This window comes from Ictidomys tridecemlineatus, chromosome 8, assembly GCF_052094955.1.
Source record: "Ictidomys tridecemlineatus isolate mIctTri1 chromosome 8, mIctTri1.hap1, whole genome shotgun sequence".
Lineage (NCBI taxonomy): Eukaryota > Metazoa > Chordata > Mammalia > Rodentia > Sciuridae > Ictidomys > Ictidomys tridecemlineatus.
Window position 1 is genome coordinate 26,072,962 of NC_135484.1, and position 23,478 is coordinate 26,096,439.

General features: G+C 39.5%; 1 protein-coding gene and 1 non-coding gene across 7 annotated transcripts in view; one reads left to right on the plus strand and one right to left on the minus strand.

Moving 5' to 3' along the window:
• The window catches only part of Nhsl1 (NHS like 1), a 238,909-nt gene that overhangs the window by 173,888 nt on the left and 41,543 nt on the right, over window positions 1-23,478 (plus strand). For all 6 annotated transcript variants that reach the window (XM_078019050.1, XM_078019051.1, XM_021729458.3 and 3 more), the window contains exon 2: window positions 2,575-2,727. In XM_078019050.1, the coding sequence (XP_077875176.1) occupies window positions 2,575-2,727 (153 nt within the window). The remainder of the gene's footprint in view (window positions 1-2,574; window positions 2,728-23,478) is intronic.
• LOC120889367 (small nucleolar RNA SNORD46) lies at window positions 21,427-21,530 on the minus strand. The gene has a single exon (XR_005733275.1). It is a non-coding gene; the product is annotated as a small nucleolar RNA SNORD46 (small nucleolar RNA).

Sequence of the window (23,478 nt, forward strand, 5' to 3'; positions counted from 1 at the left end):
GAAAGCAATAAAGAATAGCACACTGGGCTCATTTTCTGTGTGTCTTGCCCCAAGGCTGTCTTTGGAAGGACTGATAACAATCTGCTCTGGCAAGAGGGAGGTGCACCAGCCAAGAGACAACTGCTCTTTCAGAGGAGCCAGTTGGTAACTGTGCATTAGGGCTGATGGTGCGATTACACGGACTCAGATGCCATTATTTGGATTTGATTTATAATTGGCAAAATTTCCATGTCTTCCAGCTATGAAGTATTGCAGTTAAACCTTTAAAAAAAATAAGTGGACATTAGCACAAAACATTGTAATGGACTCTGGATATAATTTGGGGGACCTACAACCAGTTTGGCATTGTACTAGACTTTCTGTAATGTACATGAGAATGAAGTCATGTCTTTGTGGGTTTTGGGTATTAAGACTGATGGTTATATGGACCATGCAAAACATTGTTCGATCAGATTTCATGAAATATTTACTAATTTATATACCATTTTTATCAAACTGTATAAGCAAACAGCAGACAGGAATATTGTTTTAACTTGATGTCTAGTTCTCAATGTTAATCGCCTACTTTGCAATTTATGAAGAAAGTAGAGTCCTATAAAAGAAGAATCATGGCTGGGCGTGGTGACGCACACCAGTAATCCCAGCAGCTCAGGTGGCAGAGGCAGGAGGATCTCAAGTTCAAAGCTAGCCTCAGCAATTTAGCAAGGCTCTAAGCAACTCAGTGAGTACCCTGTCTCTAATAAAATACAAAATAGAACTGAAGATGTGGCTCAGTGGTCGAGTGCCTCTGAGTTCATTCCCCGGTACTTCCCCGAAAGAAAGAAAGAATGAATCATTCTTTTCAGACTCACCTGATTTTATTATTTAGTAGCTATAGGAAAGATGGTGTATGGGGTCCCACCTGAAGTGTGGCTGAAGTTTCCTGGGTCTGAGGAAGGCACAATTCCTTCTTGGTGGTGACACTGAAGTTAAGGGCTCCTTCAGAATGACATTCATTGTTCCGATCGCAACCACTCTTTACATGAGTTGTTTTGTGAAGTAAGAGCTTTACATAATTAGTTCATTTGAGCTTTATTATAGTCCATAATAATTGTGCTGTGAGGTATGTTTAATTAATTTTATATGTTTAAAGTTTATATAATATGGTTAGGGGAAAATTTTATATGTTCAAATAGATGTAATAGTCCATACATGCCTTTTCACTTTACCGTGAGAATCTGTTTCTTGATCTAGTTTCTGGTACATGTTATGTAGTAGAAAAGCGTATTTGCAGTGAGAACCGCAGGCGAGAGTCTCAGAGTCAGGGAAGACTTGTCTCTGATTCATAAGTTCAGTGTCTGCTGGATTTACAGGAGTTTGACCTACCGCCACCAGCAAATGCTGCAGTACAGGGGCTTTCTCTATTTTTTTTCCTCTATTTTCTCCTGTGCCTGAGTCATGTGGCGGATATACAGAAAGTATTTAACATCAAGTTAAAACAGTATGCCTGTCTGCTAATAAATTTGTTTGTGTGCTGTTAGCTTCATTTGGGGCTTTACTTATACACCAGCTTAGGTTATTTTGAAACAAGGAAGTCCCAAGCCCTAGGGGAATTCAAGGAAAATTATTTTAGAGATTTATCCTGGTCTCTGGAAACCTGTTATTTTCTCCTCTAGTGATTTGGACTTTTTTTTGTGTGTGTTGGGAATATTAAATTGAATTGTGTTGGAAAAAATCAACTGCACTATTTTTTTTTTAAATTTTTAATATGAAAGCATTCCATGAAAGCAAGAAATAAGAGGAAAATTTTAAAGCACAAATGGATTCCCATGTCTATTAGATATGCCACTTAAATGTACTAAATTGAATGTTTATGCAAATCTTTAAGAGAATTGAGTTTATAACAGTGATATTTTAAAATAATGCTATGGATGGGAAAGATTTGGTCCTAACCTCCTGGTATGAAATTTGTTTCTGTCAGGACAATCTAATTTAATGACGCAGTAACATTATACAATTGAATAACTCATGTTTGTTGTGGTGGAGTTAAGGAGGAAATTGAGATCTCGGACAATGTTGTCATTCATTTTGGTCTAACATGGAGTAAAAGGAGGACCTGAATTGCTGGGGAGCAGTCAGCTGTGCACACAATTATTCTAGGAAAGCATTGTGTGCAGGATGGGTGCTGTCAGTCTTTTCTCTACCAGCAGAGCACAGGGGCAAGACTTCTGCAGTCTCCATCTCAGTCACATTTTGCTCTGTTTCTCCTTGCTGTTCCTTAGCTATGTAGTAGAAACCAAAACCACCTGCTCTCCCTTCCTCCTCTCTTTTTCTGGTTCCAGGGATTGAACCTAGGGGTGCTTAACCACTGAGTCACACTCCAGCCCTGTAGAGATGGGGTCACTAAGTTGCTTAGGGCCTCACTAAGTTGCTGAGGCTGGCCTTGAACTTGAAATCCTCTTGCTTCAGCCTCCCAAGCTACTGGGATTACAGGCATGTGCCACCATGCCTGGCAAAAGCTTATCTTAGTGTAACAAATTTGGGACCAATGAAGCTTAACTTAACACCTGACTTTTTCTGTCTTTCTTTCTGTAGCGGTTTCCAACCTAGATGAGGAGAGTCGATGGACAGTCCACTACACTGCTCCATGGCACCAGCAGGAGAATGTGTTCCTTCCCACCACAAGACCCCCTTGTGTTGAGGACCTACACCGCCAAGCCAAGCTCAACCTCAAATCAGTATTGAGGGGTAAGATGGCATCTTTCTGTAAGCTTGTTATTCATGAATTACTGTTAGAATTGAGAATATAAATTTAATATAAATTTAATTGCTATTTATCTGTAAAAGAAGATCTGTTTACACCGAATGTGTAATAATATGCCTTATCTTCATGAATACAATCCAATACATGCCAGAAAAATGTTCTGGTACCTGGAGAAACTTGCCTCTTTATAGATATGCAAATCTATGTTCAAAGAACCCACTCCTGCTAAAAAAAAAAAAAAAAAAAAACCTGTTTATCATGTTTAAACTACCAGCACTAATCTAATCCAAATAAACCCCTACTGACTTGGGAAATTTTGCCATTGCCTTTAAAAAACCATTAACAAATTTTAGCGAATATGTGTTTGAGTGGTACATTTTAATGGTTTGTTTTGTTTAGTTCAAGTTAGTTAGAAAGGAGTTCTTTCCATAGACTAAGCAGCCTAATCGTTTGATTTATTAGAACTTGGGTGATACCAACTGGGCTTCTCTAACTAAGCTCAGTCTCTGATTCTAGGCCTTAGAGCAAAAGCAGATGGGCAGGATACACTGTGGTCTGGAGATGAGGAAAGTGCATACTTATTGCTAGTATAAAACTCACTTTTACTTTAACTTATTGTTGATGTTGAAAAGTGTTGCTATGTGGTCAGGAGGGAATTCCAGAAATGAGGAAGGGAGGTAGTTCTTCAAAGAAGAAAGGAACTTCTTATAAACTTGAGAGACTCTATAAAATAACAGGCCAAAGTTCTTATCCTACCGGGTTCTCCTACAGATTTGTTCTACCATGCAATATTTGGGACATAAGTATAAAAAAGAAGTATTCATTTGTCTGAAATTTAATTAAAATTTAATTAAACAAGGCATCTTGAATTCTATCCAAGGTGAAAGACTTAAATCTGGGAAAAACTTTGTTATTTATTCAGGGAAAATGTAGCACAAGGACTACTCTAGAATATTTACTTACATATCAGTCATTTATTTTATTTTAGCATGCACACCATTTTATTTATCAATTTAAAAGAAAGAAAATTTGAACAAAAATGAAGTGCAAAGGTTATCAGTTTGGTATATCAGTCATTTACTAAATGATATATTTTTTTTTCTTTTTGTGATACTAGGGATTGAATGTAGTACTGGGAGGCTTTAATACCAAGCTACATATGTAGCCTTTTTATTTTCTATTTGAATTGCTCAGACTGGCCTTGAATTTGTGATCCTGATCCTCTTGCCTCTGCCTCTAAGTTGCTGGGATTACAGGCATGTACCACTGCACCCAGCAAATTATTCATTCTTTAATAACTACCACTATAATTACTAGCTAATATTTATTAAACAATTATAATGCCAGGTATTGTTCTATGCTCATTGCATGTATTATCCCACTTAATCCTCTCATTAATTCTACTACTTTTTTTTACTACACCCAGATGAAACAGAGACACAAAGATTAGAAACTTCCCCAAGTCCTTGAAGTTCACTGTAGAACCAGGATTTAAACTTAGGACAGTCTGAGGCTATAGAAGTCATTCATATTTATTGCTGATACACTAAACCATCTTTAACAACTCTGGGTTGGAAATCTGTTTTTCTGGTAGAAATGCAGAATGCAAAGTTGCAATTCCAGCCCTCAAGGACTGTATATTTGTATCTACAGTGCAAATCATGATATGAAAAATACAGGATATGTGCCAAATTTTGCTAAATGGAAATTGAAGAAAACAGATAATATCTGCTTGGATAAAGGTGAAACGGTTATCAAGAGTCACCATGGATTTGGTATTCTGAGCAGAACTAAACAAACATTTTGGACCACACCTGTTTTTCTTCCATTAGTATTTTATGACAGCTTGTCTCAGGTATCTTCCAATAGTAGCTCGCAGCCTACAGTTTTAGCATTGGTCGATGCAGAAGTGAGGGCATTATTGGCATCCCCTTTTCATTTAAGCCGAGTAATCTGTGTGTTGAGCTTACAAGAAAACAATGGCATCAGTTTAGCCCACTTGTATGACCTTGGGGTGGTACATAGAACTTCTTTGCCTTCATGGTATCAATTGCCTTATGTACCTAAATCTAACCAAAATTTGTTCAAGATCCCTTCAGTTCCCAACTATTTATCCTTTATAAATATCAGCAAGAAACTTCTCTATTTATAGCTCACCTTCCCCCACCAAATAATTAATAAGAATGTTAAATGGCACTGTTCCCAGGACAAACCCCCGAGGCAATGCCTTGTTCATAATTCTCTGCCCAGATCCTGAGCGGCAGAGCACTGCATGGACTGGTTTGTAGAAAACGCATGCGTGAAGGTATGTGAGAGTTTGAATATTCAGACTCAACTGCTTTTTGATCACTCTCCAGGAAATTGTGCTTCACTGCTTGGTTCATGCATTTTCAATTTCCAGATCAGGATTCTTTTTTTTTTTCCCCCCTTAGAAGATTAAACATCTGTATACAGAAATTTTTCTGCTTTAGTGTTCTTAAGTGTGTTTCCATGTGAAATATCACTACTGGTTTTACCTAAACTTGAATTTTACTTAAAAATTTTTTTAGTTGTAGATGACACAATACCTTTATTTTATTTTATTTTATTTTATTTTTTGTATTGCTGAGAATAGAAACCAGGGCCTCCCTCACACATGAGAGACAAACCCTCTACCACTGAGTCAAAACCCCAACCCTTGAATTTTCTTTTGAAAAGATAAATGCTTATGTAATTGTTTTATTGCCCGAAAAGTGTTCATCAAAGAGATATTCTATTAATTAAATAATTTTAGAAAATTCTTGGAGCTCAATTTCCCTCTCTCTCTCTCTCTCTCTCTCTCTCTCTCTCTCTCTCTCTCTCTCTCTCTCTCTCTCGGATGAAATTCAATAGCACTCTACCTCTGAGCTATATCCCCAGCCCTTTTTATTTATTTATTTATTTATTTTTTTGAGACATGGTCTCACTAAGTTGTCATGCTAGGCTTGAACTCATGATTCTCCTACCTTTTTGGAATTCAACTTTTAAAGTCTGAATTGGAACCTCCTTGGAGGTTAAATAATTTTACCAACAGTAATTAGGACAGATGAAATGAGAAAGAACCTGAGTTCTTTTGTTCTTCATTATTTATTTTTAAATATGTTTAATCACATGTGCAGAACTCCATGTACCACTTCCCCAGTATTATCCTAACAACCTGAAATAAACACAACAAGAGTGCAGAGTGTCTGTTGCCTCATTACCAGTGAAGAGGAGAAAAACCAAAACAAACAAACAAACAAACAAACAAACAAAAAACCAAAAACAGTTCCTGAATATTCTTGAAAATGTGTAATGTTAAAGCTTAATATTATATAGATTATCAGTCTAAGTTAATTCAACCTCAGTGTTCTTTACTTAAAAATATAGAAAGGTAGCTAAGTATGCCCTGTGCATAATCTATTTATTCATCACTGTTATCTTTCCCATAATTTTTTTTTTAGGGGGTTGGGGGATACCAAGGATTGAACTCAGAGACATTTAACCAACTGAGCCACGCATCCCTATTCTGTTTTTATTTTTTATTTTGAGACAGGGTCATACTAAGTTGTTTAGGGTCTCACTAAGTTGTTTAGGGTCTCGCTAAGTTGCTGAGGTTGGCTTTGAACTTTTAAACCTCCTGCCTCAGCCTCCAGAGCCACTGTGATTACAGGCGTGAGCCACCATGTCCAGCCCTTGCCCATAATTTTAAGGAAGGAATAGCATTCTTTAATGTTGAACAGCTGGGGACTTTTTCATTAAATGTTTGTTATATAAATTATTCTGTCAGTTTTTATGGGGAACCAGGCTCTAATCTTAAGGACCACAAAATGCATGGGGAAACGGTACAGTGAGTACTAATTAATAACTAAATATAAGCATACACTTCTCTCTCTCTTTTTTTTTTAAGTAAGTAAGATATACTTACTTAATAATATGGAAATACATAGTATACTTACTTAAGTAATATGGAAATACATAGTAGTCATAGTAGTCAATTGAGTGACTGAAGAAGGCACAGATTTGCTGGAAAATGTTTTTTGAAAAAAAACTAAGTTAATACCTGTAGGCAGATAATAGAACAATTTAATCGGTATTTGAGTATCAATTTTGTGCTATATAAGGAGTTTTAAAATGGACTGATAAAGTTCCCCAGCTTTAAAGGGCTGAGCTTGCTATCTTGCATAAACAGCAGTGATGTAAGGAGGTATGCCTGAAACATGGGGATAGAGGGAGAACTGGAAAAGCACTCGGAGACCCTACTCCCCTCCTTATTCACCCACCCACATACGCAGAGATGATGGTCTTCACAGATGTGTAATATGGCATGAGATGTTCTCTCTTTCACCATCCTTCAAATGTAACAGTGATCTTTTGTGTTTGTTGTTGAGCAGTTTCTGGAGAACTTGATAAAATTTGATGGTCATGCTCTTAGATCCAGTGTCTTGCCTTTGTTGATTTGTTAGAGATTTTAGGTAATGATTTACTTCTAATGAAGAATTAGAATTTAAGTGTGGGGAGGAGTGTTGATTAAAAACAGTATTTTGCTATTTGGTTCAACAAGACATCTGGCTCTTAATGAAGAGTTTATTTCTGGAGATGGATCCTATCATCCATGAAGAATTAATTCAGCATCTTAATAAATTTCCTGAGGAAATCTACCCTATTATCTCCATAATTGAACTCTTCCTGAACTTTCTTGGAGATACTAATGGTGATAAATAATCTTTCCTATCTAGGTATTTATCTGTACAGCTTTTAGCTGTACTGAGATAACCCCAATTAAGGTGGAAAAGAGAATCAAGAACTAGGTATGGGCTCAATGAAAGATTTGGAGATTGTTTCGTTATAGCTTCTGGGCCTCATTTGACAATTCTAAGCATAGTAAAGGCTGAGATAAAGACATCATTTTTAAGTCTCCATCCTCAAAAAGCCCAACTTGAAAGAGAAAGAGAGAGAAACAATTTCTCACAGTGTGCTTAACAGACAGTTTAGGCACTGTGTCTGTATACACACCTGCCTGAATTCGTTCACAGAACATCTGTTGTTGGTAGCAAAAATGTTCTCTTCTCACAGCTCTTTCTTGAAGAAACACATTTTAGCAGGTCAGCATGCTCTGGGGCTCTAGAATTAGAAGTGCAAATGTGGGGAGGAGTGTGAATTTGGACTCTGTTCATTTAAAGTCAGGGGGTTATGTTTATCATATCCAGAAGGAAAGGAATTGAAGATTAATAGCGTGAAAAGTGATTGCTTATACCAATGATTCCAGCCACTGTGTGTGTACACGTGCCAACCAGTTCAATGTTAAAGAACCAAAGACCTTTCTTAAAATCCTGGCCTGGGTTTCTAGGTTCAACCAAGTTTCTGACAGTTCCTGACACCTTCCTTGAGGGGGTGACTGCATTGACTTTGCATTGTTACAAAGGTGTCTCTTCCCATTGACCTAGACAAATAAGTTCTCCTTGGGAGAGCTGGTGGGCTTCTCTCTGGATTTGGTGAGGAGTTGTGGGGTATCTTTCTGCCTTGTCCACATGGCCCCTGAGATATCAAAGTCTTTCACTAGATTCTCACTCCAGAGGTCCTGTGGTACTTCGAGGGCTGTCCAACAGCTGCCTTTATAGGTATGGCTTGTGGACATTAGTTAAGCGCTCTCTCTCTCCTAGAATGATGCCTCTGCCCACTACCTCTGATGGGCTTGAGGTGAGCATCTGTCCACCTGTGCCCATCACATGGAATTCTTTATCTTTTTCTTTTCTGTCACTTTAAAAAAAAAAAAGCATGACATTATCATAGATAAGTACATAAAACATATACAACTTGACAAATAATTGTAATACAAACTTCTATATAACTCTTTCCTAGATAAAAAAAAAATAGAACATGATTCAAACACTAGGACCTTCCTGTTCTTGTTTCTAATAGGAAAAGTCCAATTTAACAAAAAAGTGCTTGGATCATGTGACGTTTCCAATTCTGCTTCTGTTATAGACTTGGTGTATATTATTTCAGTTTTGGTTAATTTTCAGATTGTTTCTTCAACAATAGGAATTTATTTTTTATCTATATCTATAAAGATCATAATATTTCAGTTTTAGTTAATTTTCAGATTGTTTCTTCAACAATAGGAATTTATTTTTTATCTATATCTATAAAGATCATAATATTTCTATTCATGGGAATAAAATGAGTTTCCATATGTAAAGTATCCCCTTATTTTTCCACATGGAAAGATAGGTGCATCTTAATTTAAGTATGATGACATACAGAGGTAGTTGTTAGACCTCAGCTCTCTTTCCCAAATGTCCATCATAATTGAGTTGGTATTTTCCCATTATTCACTGTGGGGAGGAGGGAGAAAGAAACAGAACAGGAATAACCAGAGAAGACTGTGACCATCGCAGACTTGACACTCAGTTCCCCACATGAGCAAGATGCCTCCTTCCCTGCTCCCAGCAGCCTCTCAAAGACACCTAGAATGTGAGAGCTTGAAGGAACTTGTCAGTCCCCTGCTCAGTCTCCCTTTGCATTCTGTACACAGGCAAACCAGGGCCCAGTGAAGGTGAGTGCTTCTGATGTGTGTACCTGGCTGGCCTACTGTCATCTCAGACCTCAGGGCCCTGAGAAGCCTTGTCTGCTGCTCTCAAGTTTCTGAACATTCACTTGAGACAGAGCTCACCCTGGGAATTTAATGGTCCAAAGCAGATCTGGTTTCTTTAGCTGGTTCATTTAGGAAATTCAGATTAGCTCACTGTTGCCTAGAGGTAGTAGCCTCAAAGTTGCTCCTGAAATCTTCTCTTCACTCATCCCTGATTTCATTAACATTCAGATTAGTCTAAGAAATAAGGAAAGGAAACATATGTGATGTCCTCTGTGATTGTTTCATCTTAATGGCATTTGGTGCTTATTTGTAGGGTTATAATGGGCCATTAGTACCTCAATGGACTTTAAAACAATAAAAGAGGCACAGGTTACAAGGAAAAGAAAGATAAAAAGCATTGGATATAATATACCAATGATCTATCCTGAGTTTGCACTTTACCTAGTTTATTACTTCCTGAAGAGGACTTCAATAGGATTCATATATAAAAGGAGAGAGTGATATATGACTTGCTAAAGAAACATTATGTGAATTTTTTTACAATCAAGAAACATTAAATTACTTACACTCATTTGTTTATTGTTTTAAATCATTTTGTATTTGAAACAAAAGTAGGCATAGCATTGGAGATGGGAGAGTGGAAATTATTTCGAAAAGCTAACAAACAGAGGTAGGAAATATAATAGTCTCATTTTCTTAAACCACAGCAGCCTTATATTCTGTTGTCATTAAGTATTCAGAAGCTGGGGCAGGAGACCAGAATTTGAAATGCATTGTTGTTCATGGACAGCTGTGGGACATTGAGGATCACGTCTCATCTTCACACTTGGCTTCCTTCTCTGGAAAACAATTTATGAACTCCTTGTTCCCTTCTAAGCTCTAAAATTCTGATTGGTCTCTTGATGTTTTACTGTTTAAGGGTGACGTAAATCAAGTTTATTGACACAAAGATATAATTGACTTCCAAGCATAAGTCCTGATAGTCTGAGTTGTCTAAAATCAAGTTTGTGTTGACATAAAAATTTTCTGAGCATGTATTGCAAGTGAGTCATTGGGCTGAATATTGCACTGGAGTCAAAGACAATGATTTTGAAGCTTTCCTCCAGCAGCACAGAGCTAGCAGAGAGATAAGATGTATGTATGAATAGCTTATGTACAAGGTTGATGAGGGTGATATTATTGAGCCTCACCCCACCCCTGGGTGTTGTCTTGAAAACATAAACTTAATCATGCTTCTCCTTAGTTTAAATTTTTTTTTTTTCTAGCTCCCTTTCACCAGTAGGTTAAAACCTAAGATCTTTAGTATCTGAGAACCTTCATGAACTGGCCCCTGCTTTGTCTTGCCTTCCCTGTGGAATCCCCCTTTGTCTCCACCCAGTTCCTTGCCTTGTGCCTTCACATGTAAGAATGACGTCCTTCAACTGGAGTGCTGGCTTGCCTTGTCCTTTTCTCGCCACAGCGTGTCCCAGACTATTCCCTCTCCCTTTGGAACCACTGCTTTTCCGACCTGGTCAACTCCAACTCATGCTCTGCAGGTTATCCTATGGGTGGGTGCCTGAGTCCCTGCAAAGCTCCTGGGCTCCCCTCACAGCCCTACTATACGCAGCCCTACAGAACCTCATGCCCTGTATTAAACAGCCTGTGGTCCTCCACGAATTACATTTCCAGACTTATCTCCCTGTGTGACAGCAAGGCCCTTGGGAGCAGGACCTTGCCTTTTCACTTGTGTGGCCCCAGCGCAGTCCAGTGCCTGGGAATGTAAATACTGTTGGTGTTGGTGGAGGTCTTGAAGACATTTGGAAAAGCCATCCAGAACTCACGAGAAAGATGAGTCAAAGCTAAGGAGCAGCCAGTGGGAGTGTGGGAGGGACAGAGTGAGGATGGGGAGAGCACAAGGCAGAGCAGTGAGGACGGAGCCCGGAGGCCTTTATCCTAGGGGCTGGGAAGGAGATGTTGGTAAGAGAGCAGTTGGGGAAGAAGAAAGTCATCTGGGACAAAGCAGTCATCCTGACGCTGAAGGATGGGAAGAGTCAGTAAAAGAGGTTGTTGAATTTGTCCTCAGGTGGCCAGCCATTGGTGACCTTTGAAAGGGTGGTTGAAAGGCAGTTCACTAACTTGGGGGCAAGGTAGAGGATCAGAGATTGAGACTTCTGTCGTCTTAGGGAATTTGGAGAAATGTGGCCTCCACTCTATTGTTAGTTCTTTGGTAAAAAGCATGACTTCATTTGGTGTGGTTCTGGAGCAGGACTTGTGAATTTAATGAGTCTGACTTTTCAAAGATGAATGATAATATAATGGAAGGTTTTATTTTTTTATATGTTTGGTATTCATTAGACTTGGAATTTTTGTCCCTAGGGAGGGTTGCCCAAGCCAGTGAAACAAGAGATTAAATCCCCTGCTGAAATAAAGAGACGAGCAATGACTAAAATACGAGATTAACAGAATGGAAATTATAAACAAAAGGGCTATTGAACTTCTGTTGTATTTGATGGTTTACCAACACTTCTCCAAGTTTTGAAAGAAGTGCTCTCCTCCTGTGTAGTTAAGCCATAGAGGGAAGTCAGGTGCAGGAGCAACAGGAAAATGAACAATCATTGCTTTCTTAGATAGGTAAAGAGACTTTTTTTTTTTTTTAATGGTAACCAACACACAAAAGATAGAATAGCAAAGACAGTCATCCAAATGAGCCAGGTCTTAACAAAGCACTGTGGATTGTTTAAACAAAGGCTTTTTGTTTTGTTTTTGTGTCTATAGCCAGTCTGCTGTCTCAGCAATTCTATTTTAACTCCTGATAAAGTAACTTGAGTGGCCTCTGCGTTTCAATCAATGCAGCATAAAAATGCTACACTGAAGGTCCTGTGGATAAGAGTTGTTATCACCCTCCATACAGCTGAGGTCTCTGGTTTTGGCATAGAATCCACAGGCTATTTGATATTGAGTGACCTTGGTAATCTCCTCCACTGCCTGTGATAGGGCTTTTTAATTCTAATGTGAAATGAGATCGCCTCCAATTTGGCTCTGCTGTGGTGGCGCTCAGCTGGAACTTGCAAACTGTTAGCACACTCACATTAATCATGGGTCCCAGAAAGCTTCCACCTTCATTTAAGTCAGAGTTAGTTCTCTAAGTCTTCTTGCATTAATTTGGATGTGTGAAGAGAAGAAATGCTAAAAACGAGCTTTCTGCCATGATTCATGACATTTTAATAGTAAATTTTCCATGGCATGCAATGAAAACCAAAGCTAATAGTTGATCCAATGGCTTAAGTATTAATATTTAATTCTCAAGACTTTTTGGAGATTTTCTGCCTCTTTAATAGGAATTAACCATAGAAGAAAATGTTAATCAAAATGGCCTTAAAAAAAAAACCAAACCCTTTTACATAAATGAGATTGTCTTTGGTATTTAATATCAGGACATGGGGAAAAAACTCTTCTTGCCAGAATGTGTTAATACATTAGTCAGCAAATTCATTTCCAATTTGACTGTTGAGCTAATGACCACAATGAGTAGTGTTTTTCTCTCTGTGACTCTCCTCTTTCCCCATCCTAATCCCTTTATTCTACTGAATATGCTGTGTTGAAGGAAATGAGAAGTCACCTAGAATTATGTTAAAATAATTACTAGGCAGGATTCTCATTTTTATTCCTCCCCTAGCAAGGAAACCCACCAATTTTAAACGGGGCATTCTTGTGTGGGAAATGGAAATATAGCTTTTCTGTGACATCTGTTCTGCCTGACCAGAAAGCTTCTGGAGTTGCCTGTGATGTGGTTAGCTTTTTAATTCTGGATGTGGTCTATTTCCCTGAACTTCTACCGAGGCTGAGTTTCCTTGGATGGATAGATAATCCTGATTGAGCCTTGGAATGTCATCTTCGGTTTCTCATTGATTCTACCTACTCTTTCTTCATCATTTCATTTCTTGAATATTTGAGTTGTATGTATGTGGGGGTCCCTTTAATGTGAGACCATCTCACTCTGCATTGATGCTGGTCCCAGCCATACCCCGCCAAAGTATATTTAACACTGATAACTTGGACTACCAGCTCTAGATAGTAAGGTCATATACCTGCGTTAATTAAGGTGGAAAGTGTGGCCAAGGATAAAAGACACTACGTGAGCACTGGACCCAGCACCTCTCTTGGTGGTCATGGTACCCTTTTAGGTACACTGCCAAATGGATTCAGTGACCATTTATTTAATGAACTCACTGAGCACCTATGTCAGATCACATAAAGCTTGGAAACCAGTAGGAGGACTTTGCTTTTACTTTCAGGGCATGGGAAGCCATTGGATGGATTGGAACTTGATAGTCACATAATCTGACTCATAGTTGTTAAAAGGATGAATTAGGCCCTGTGTTACAAATTTAGGATAAGGGGAACAGGGGTGTGGAAGCAGGAGGCTGGGTCAAGGTTGCTGCAGTGATCAGGTGACCTCTTGGGAGTGGCCTGAATCAGGAAGCTTCCCTGCAGTTGGAGCTGAAGTGGGATGTTACAATGAGTTAGAGCCCTCCAGACTTTTCAGGGAAATCTTGGCATGTAAGGCACTTCTAACAGTTAGAGCTTTTTCCTGAAACAAAACAGTTTAGGGACTAAATTAGATCCCAGACAGTATTCCCCCTCCCCCACTGACCTGCACCACATCATCTAAATTCTTTTTCCTGTCTTCTCTGTTAAATTATTGTCTTGGCAAGTGGGGATCACGAGGAACATAGTCAAAGAAGCAGAGTACTCTTTTTCCATTTGGACCTTTTATCATTTCTTGGATGAACTAGGAAATCTCAAAATTGTATCCCCTTCTTCAGGGGCCCTTCTATCACCTCCTTTGAGTAGGGAAGACTTCTCTCACCTTCACCTCCATAAATGGGCAGCACACTGACCACTTTTAATTTTGTTTTGACTTTTTTGTGCGTGTCCACCTTACTCTGAACTGGTTTTCCCCTAGTATCTCACAGGCCAGGAGCCTCAGCATTGCCCAGGAGCTTGTTAGAAATGCAAGTCCTGGAGCTCTGGTCCAGACCTGCTGAGCAAGGAGACAGGGGAGTGGGCTGGCCATGCCCTCAAGGAGCCTGCCTGGGGATTCTCAGGTACCTTGCTCTGGAGAACCACAGCTCTGCAGGTTGTCCGGTGAACTTGTTTAATTAGGCAGCTGAATTGTGAGCACCCTGAGGTTCTGAACAAAACCCCCGGGCCCTGATAGCCTGTCACAAGCTGGGATTCAAGCATTCAACTCTTCAGTTTCAGAGTCTGAGCCCCTGCCTGCTGCTCTTGTCTGTGTTGTTAGTAGGATGAGGACTTGAGAAACAGGGTTTCCGTGTCCTTGCCTTGTCCTTCTGTGTTTTCTCCAAGTTAGCACTGTCTTCTTCATGTGGAAGAAAAGTATTCAGAAATTTAGAAAGAAATGTCAGGACAAAGCACTTGCCAGAATCCCAGAACCTGTAGGTCAGAACAAAAACACAGTTATCACCAATGTGACTGCCTTTTTCCAGCTTTCTGCTGGATTAACAGTGGATGACATTCATTCCCATTCTTCAGGCAAAGTGAGCCTCATTCCCTTCAGACTTCCTTCTTCCTTGACTTTGGGTCATAGTTGGCATCTTACCAGTATGCCTTCTTTCTTTTTTTACCTGCTGTTAAAAACATTGCTCTAGCTCCTGGGACATTTTTCTTTAAAAGTTATTTACCTTTTTATTAATATATATTTTTTTACTTGGACACGATAATTTATTTATTTATTTACTTACTTACTTACTTACTTATGTGGTACTGAGGATCAAACCCAGTACCTCATACATGCTAGGCAAGGGCTCTACCACTGAGCCACAACCCCAGCCCTAAAAGGTATTTACTTTTAGACCTTTTAGAGAGGCTTGGGCTTCACTATTTTTGCTTTGTCCTTTTATGTTTTATGTTGCTTTGGATGCTGAGTGTCATTGAAGTGATAATTGGTAAAGAACTGGTCTTATGGGCTCAAATATGCATTTACTGCAAGATAGATTTGAATGTAGTAGTTGATATGTAATAATACACTTTCATGCATTGTGAGGAATCCTGTGTAATTGCATAACAACTTTAAAAGCAGGGAAGGGAGAAAGGAGGCATAATTTTTCTAATAATACACAAAAAGGCATATTTATTTGAAATCTTATTGTTTAAAATTGCTGTCAAATTATCTAGGAAAATGTCCATGGAAAAGATCTGCATTAAGTGTCTTTGAGATTTAACACAACTTTTCTTTCTTTCTTTCTTTTTTTTTTTTAAAGAGAGAGTGAGAGAGGAGAGAGAGAGAGAGAATTTTTAATATTTATTTTTCATTTCTCGGCGGACACAACATCTTTGTTGGTATGTGGTGCTGAGGATCGAACCCGGGTCGCACGCATACCAGGCGAGCACGCTACCGCTTGAGCCACATCCCCAGCCCCTTAACACAACTTTTCAACCCCCTCAATATGCTACAAATAACTGAGTAACTTGAAAATGTTTGCATATCTCTAGTGTCTTAATTATGCTCAAGTTTGTTGATTCTTGAAGACAATTTAAATAAATTGAAGTTAAATTGCTTTGAAGAACGATGGAAAATCCCAAAGTATTTTTAGAAAATTCATTGAGCCTTAAGGGCAAGGCAGAATCTTAAGAAAATATTCAGTAAGATTGCTTTCTCTTTTCCAGTATAGTCAATAAATTAATGACGTGGGAGGTAAATCCCCTCTATTTTTAAATATACCTGAGTTTGATTTTCATTAAGAAAGTGAGTTCTGTACTATTTCCAAAGCATAATATTTAAGTACAGTCAGTTTTTCCTATATGCTTACTTGGAAGCTCAAACTAGATTCTTTAGCTATATAATACCTGCTACAGCTGCTGGACTAGAATTGATTTTCTTCTAAACATGAATGCTTGTAGTCTGATGTATTCTATGCCCTTCTGGACTGAGATAAAGATATATGCAGCACTGGCCTTTCACCCATTGTTCTTAATCTGATGGAAAATAACTGAGATGGAAGTTTAGAAGCTTCCATCCACTAGAAACTTTATACCTGTGTTTCATAACCCATAAGACCAATAAAATATCTGCTTTCCTTCAGTTCCCACATAATTATTTTAAACACAAATCACATCATGATGGCAAAGGGCTTTCTGTTTAGAAAAGTGTCCATAGCATTGACTTTAAAAATCAGTGATCTGAAAAAAAGATTTTTAAACCCTGGTTCATTGTAGGACATTCTCACTGAAGCAGCACATCATGACCATTATTTTTATAATTAACTTTGGAACTGGAGTCCTCCCAATGCTTAATGACCTTGAATTATATAGCAGGAGGATTAGGAAAGATTTCATACTGTTAAGAACAAATCACATTCATATTTTAAAATATGGTAAGTCTAGAATATTGGGCTGTAGAGAAATACCAAAAACTGTGCTTTTGACCTGAATGTTTCCAAACTTTTCTGCCTTTCATGACTTGAAAAAGGATAGTCTATTTACCTAGTCTTTCTGCTTTTAATGCAGCAGTGTTTGTTTCAAATTCTTCTTTCATCATTCCTACTATTCTTTCTCACACTTTCTAACAAGTCAGCAAGCTCCTTACATTTTTCTTTTAGTATACACTCATCTTATTGTATTGTTTCCTTGATGATTTTTTTTTAAATTCCCATCTTATTCCCACTATTAATTCAATTTTTGTTTCTTCTTCTCCCTCTCCCTCTTAGTTAAACAAATCATACTTACTAACCATCCATTTAAGTAAAGAACTTTTCCCTTCCTCAGATTATATTTCAAAATTTTTATAATAAGCTCAAGAACATTTCAATGTATAATATACTGGTCAATGAAATATATATGAAAATCACTATGATAATTTATACAACTCAGTGTTAAAATAGTCACAAGTATTTACTAGCCGCAGTACTGACTTATTTTCATTCAGTAACTCTTATTGTGGTGTATTTGGGATTTATATATTTGCATAGTTTTGAGCTGAATCCCAGCATCTTGGGATTTGCTTTGCTCAGCCACCAGAGGTACTCTTCCACCTCCTGTTAAAAGTCAGAATTCTCACAGTATCCCAGGAGGCCCTACACTGTCTGCCCCCCCCCCCCCCGCCGCCCCTCACCTTCTCTCCTACTATTTCTCCTTCACTCAGTTCATTTCACTCTTCCTCTAGTTCTTTCCCAGGAAGATAGTTCCTTCCTTCCTTATTCAAATGTCACCACTCCTTGAGGCTCTGTCTGCCCTGATACCACCAACTCCACCACTCCCTCATCTTTCTCGCCTTCTTTCCCTCTTACCATGTAGGGTCTTTGAACATGCTATCCAGCTCCCTGACTTTTTGGTTATCTATACCCTCATTAGAGCAGAAGGTCTGAGCAGACAGGAATCTTTGTTTTGATCACTGTGGAATCTCCTCTTCCTATGACAGTACTTGGCAGGTGATAGATGCTTAAGAACTATTTGTGGAATTAATAGGTAAATGTGGGGGAGACTTTGAGATTTGGGAGAGAGAATCGTCTTAGAGGGTAATGATTTCTTAGAACTGTGATTCTACCTCTTTGGCAATAGCTATACCTTTTTATTCCTTTTCTCTTACCTAAAATATCAACAGAACCTCTGCATTATGTGAGGCACCATAGAGGAGGTAAGGAAGAATGACTCACGGCTTTTTCCTTCAAAGAGCTTATATCTATCTTAGAAAAGGAAGAAAGATGTATATAGAATGAAAATAATGGAGACAACAGTGTTCTGGTGATAGAAGCAAAATATCACAGGAAATCAGTCTTTAGAGCTATGATGTCATCACTATGATACTAAAGAATTCAGCAGGAAAGACTGGAGAATAAGGGAAGGCCTGTGGAAGAGAGGATTTGAGGTCAACCTCAATGGGCTGGTAGCATTTTGCTCAAGCTGTCTGTCATCCACCGGGATGCTCTCTGTCTTCATCTCTGTGCACAATGCCCTTCTTGAGGCAGTAGCACCTGGTGCACATGATCTGTGTGCACACTCTCTGGGCCTCCTCCTCCTGCACATGGTTGGCCTTCAGTCCTCCACCTGCATGCTCCATCACCACACAGATGTTTTCAATAACACGAAATTATTAGTTACCTTTGGGTGTTCTACGGTCTTCATTATGTCCCACTCATCTATAAAGAATGGAGAAGCTCTGCTCTACCTTTGGCAGGACTTTCACGGCCACTTCTATTCTGGTGAGGAGATGGCGGCCCTGTTTCACTTGGGCAAAGGTGTCCTGGCCAGTGTTCCCCAGGACCTATAATGGTTTGCAAGGGTCTTCTCTTAGGAGGAGTTGGCTAGAGTCCCAGCCACATGGTCCCATCCTTACTATTCTTCCTACACAAAGATTCTAGAAAGAAGAGGAAGAGGAAAAAGAAGCAGCAGTCGCCGCAATAGAGGAGGAAGGAGAAGGAGAAGAAAAAGAAAAAGGTGGGGGAACCCCTAAAATAGCCAAACCTAAAACCAAAATCAAAAAATCAAACAACCCAACTATCTTTGATTCTGACAGATCACCAACCAAGAGCTGCCTGTGCTTCAAGACCAACAAACAGCCACAGCCAGGGGCTTACTATACAGGTGGTATTAAAATTTCCCTATGCTGGCTCCTTGTGAGGTCCAGGGCCAGTGGTGGCCCAAGTCGTCGCTGGGTTTAACTCACACTGGTCGTCTTACTTTTTGTCCTCCAGGATCTTTCCACTTCAATATTAAGACTAAGAAAGGACTTCAGAAGGGCTCTGTGGACTTTGCAGCCTGATATTTACTAGTTTAGAAAGTAAAACCTATAGGAGCCTTCAATGGGCCTGTTTATTTCAAGTCTGAAAATCTATAATAACTTTTGGCTTTTAAAAACCTCATCATATCTATACTCAAAGGTTACTCAATTCTCTTTTCTTTCAACTTGGAATGATTGGTGGCAAAAAGATAGTAGCAATTCATTCACGTCGTGATGATACTGTAACAAAATGCTCTGTTCCCCGGGATACCATAGGGGTGTTATTTTGTGGGGAGCGAGAGAAACAGAGCTTTTGTCACAATTTCTCCCATAAAGTTCCCATCGGACTTCTCATCAGAAACCCAGGAGGCAGTGGGATTGATATATTCAAAATCTTTCGACCCAGAATCCTATAGCCACAAAAAGTGTCTTTCCCATAGGAGGAGAAAATGGAGGTGTCCCCAGATACCTCAGGCCCTTTGTGCTATTGTAACAAATTGCCTTAGACTGAGTAATTTATTAATAACAGAAATTGATTTCTTGCAGTTCTAGAGTCTGGCAAGTCCAAGGTCAAGGCACCAGGAGACTCAATGTGTGGAGAGGGCTGACTTTCTCCTTCTATTGTGGTACCTAGGTGCTAGGTTTGCACATGGTGGAGGGGCAGAGGTTTGAACTGACTCCCTCAGCTCCCCTACCTCTTTTGGGGAGATAGGGAGGTATGGGGATTGAACTCACGGGCAATCGACCACTGAGCTACATCCCTGGCCCTATTTTGTATTTTATTTAGAGACAGGGTCTCACTGAGTTGTTTAGTACCTTTCCGTTGCTGAGATTGGCTTTGAATTCGCCATCCTCCTATCTCAGCCTCCCAAGCTCCTGGTATTATTGTCATGTGCCACCACACCTGGCTCCTCTGCCTTTTTTTCGCAGTTGAACCCTGGGCCTCACACATGTCAGACAAGCTTTCTACCACTGAACTATATCCTCAGCCTATTATTTTGAGACAGGGTCTCGCTAAGCTGGCAAGATTCTCCTGCCTCAATGTCCCAAGTAGCTAGGATTTCAGGCGTACACCACTGCATTCAGCTTATTAAATGTACTTTTGTGAGTGTACAGTGCTGGGGATCAAACCAGGGCCTTGTGCAAGCTTTTTTTAAAGATATACCTCCCATTCATGAGGTGGAAGTCCCCTGGCCTAGTCACATCCAGAACACCCCACACCTCTCAGGACTGAGGCATTGGGGTGGAAATTGCAGCAGAAATTTGGAAGAACACGCATGCATATTCAAAACACAGCACCAGATAGAGAAAAACCAAGGGAGTTGGACACCCCTAGATAGTCCCTGCACAAGGGAAGTCCTTCAGGTTGAACTGAAGGACAAGAGCAACTCGGAGCCTAATGAAGACAGATCTCTGGTAAAGGCATATTTGTAACAATTATAAAGGCTAATGGTACTTTTGTTTTCCACATGATTTAAGAGTCTGCTGCCCTCCACGCTGCTGTGTGCTGGGGCTCTGAGGCGATGCCAAGTACAACAGCTTCACACAGTGTGGGGGTGTAGACTGGGCTGTGGTGGGCAGGGCCGTGGGTTCTAGATGGCCTTTTCCTGGCACCAGGGGGAGGAAGACAGCTGTAGAGTTAGGAGGTCAGCAGGGATTTGAGAGGTCAGAGTGGCCTTGGGTCACTCCTGCATTGCAACCCCTTGGATCAGAGCTGAGGAGGGGAAGCCTGCACCCTTCTGGGTCAGTTTGCATGTCTGTTCAACTCCCTGCCCATCAACTCTAGGCTGTCAGGCCCCAGTTGGCCACTGGTCTGTCTGTACCTAGGCATCAGAGGCCACGGATTGAGAAGGCATCAGAGTCAGGGTTTTGCATGCCCAATTCTTGTTGAAGTTGCTTTCCCAGGTGCAGCAAGGTTCTATCTAAGAAACAAATAATTCCTGTCCCTTTTTCTGTGAAGATCTTCATGAATTTCTTCCATATCCTAGTGTATTCTTAGCTTGATATTAATATTCTAGTGCCACCATCACAGAAGACTATAAAACTTGTGGCTTGAAACAGCAGAAATTTATTGTCTTATAGACCCAGAGTCTAAAAGTCCCAAATCAAGGTGATGGTAGAGCCATGCTTCCTCAAACTTCTGGGGGAGGATCTTTGTGGCCTCTTGTGGCTTCTTCTAGTAGTCCCAGGCATTTGCTGGCTTGTATAACTCTAATCTCTTCCTCTCTCTCCAGGTGGCTATTTTCTTTCTGTATTCACAATCTTCCAGTATCTCTGTTTTGCCTTCTTACAAGAGCATCAGTCATATTCAAGCCCATTAGAATGATCTCATTTTAATCCAGTGATACCAGGAAAGACTATTTATTTCCAAGTCTGTCAGTTTAACTACGACCAGACGTTGCGTTGGCCATTGGCACACAGGTGACCAAGATGTCCGCAACCAAGCTTAAGGATGCTTTATCATCACTCTAGCAGTGAGTGTTTTTTGTTTACCTTATGGAGGGCTGTGTGCAAAGTTTTGGCTCCTTGGGGGTCTAACCTAGTGCCTGAGTAGGCAGCACACTTGGAAGTATTTGGTGAATGAACCTCACTCCAGCTTCCCAGAAGGGGTAACATCCTAGTCTTACAGAGGTGGCTTGTAAGTTTCTAGGAGATTAAAATGCTGACCCCTAGGTCTCATGCATAATTAGTAGTGCCAAGTCTGTCTGGATTCCGAAAAGCTATTTGACTACTTCTTGACTTAGAGCCTCTCTTGATAATTAACCTCCTGTTACAAACACATAAAGGATGTTTTTTTCATTGTCTTTGCAAATTTGTCACAGCCTTATTCAAAAAGGTTTGGAAATCAACAATAAGTGTTGAGAGAAGAGGTAACAAGAATACAGAAAATGAGTCATTAGAGCTATTCTGGAATTTTCTAATTTTCCTCCTTGGGCAAGAGGTAGGATTACACTTCCTGTCCCTACTGAAGTTAGGTATAGCCATGTAGCTTGTTTCAGCTAACAAAATGGAAGCAGATAAAACCCTTGTAACTTCTGGGGAGAAGTTCCAGAGGTGTCTGAGTTGAAGCATCATGGCACTATCGTGTGTTCACATGTGCACAAGAGGTAGGCGAACTCCGTCTGCCTTGTCTTTAGGTGATTGTGGGGAGCAAAACCCCTGCCAGCTCTGTCTGGACAAGAGAAATGCGCAAGAAATTTCTAGTTATGTAAAACCACTGAGGTTTTGGAACTATTTCCAACTGTGGCATATTTAGCTCATTGTGACTGATTAAGTACACTTAGGAATAATAACATGGAGAAAATTCAGTAAAGATTTCCCCCAGAGAAACTTATTAACTTATTTTGAAAACAGTTCTTTAAAGCTTCTTGCAGTCATTAGCATTTCTAAATTAAATTCACAAGATGGTTAGATGACCATCTAGTTCTGTGACCTTACTTTTTTCTTCTATATTTAAAACTTTGGTCTACAAAGAAATGCTTGTCCTTTGTCCTTATGTTAAAGAATGTTGGATTTGTGTGTGTGTGTGTGTGTGTGTGTGTGTGTTTCATAAAAGAAACTAAGGGAAAATTTATGTTTGGGAAACTAGAGACCTCAACAGTGATATTCTTATCTGAGCAGCATTGTAAGAACAATAACAGTTTTCCTCTGAATTTCTGTTGCTGGAGTATGTGTTAAACCTAGCTCTTCTATTACCTTTAGGACCTTCTTTCTAGCTATAGTCACTGGCCCAACCTGGCTTTAAATTGGGTTCTGCCTTACAGTTACTCCTTCAGCATTGTGTTTGTAAAGCCTTTGATCAATCATGGTGACTTGCTCTTATGTCTCATTCTAGAGACTATAAACTAATTTTTAATGAACAAAGCCAGGGTATTACAAACTGAGACCTGTTGCAACTTGACAAAGAGGAAATTTTTCTCGATTTCTCCCCCCCCTCCCCCCTCCCCGAGTTGGAATATATGACAATGGAATCTGACCAGTTAACTAGATTTTACAGATTTGATAAGAGTAAGAAAATTAGTCATTTGCCTTAAACTTGTACTGCCTAGTTTCATATTTCATCTGTTGTAGTACCATTTATTATACTACTGTTTAAACATTTGTATGATGTGAACTTCATGATAGAAAAAAGATATATTGTTTTAAGTTGGGTACAAAAGGGAGACACACTGGAAGTACAGTACTAATAATTGCCAGCCTTTCAGACTTTTAATGTGTGGAAAACTTTGCGGTGTTTTGGTCTTTTAAGATTGAGCATGTGTCAATTCACTTTGGCTGTTTTCAGTTTTATTGCCAAGAATGTCAAAACTAATATCACCCTTACACAAATGGTCTAGCCCAGCAGTCTCTTTATTTCCTGGAAGAGGAAATCTTTGTTTCAAACACAATCCTATGTGGTATCTAATGCATAGCACAATTTTT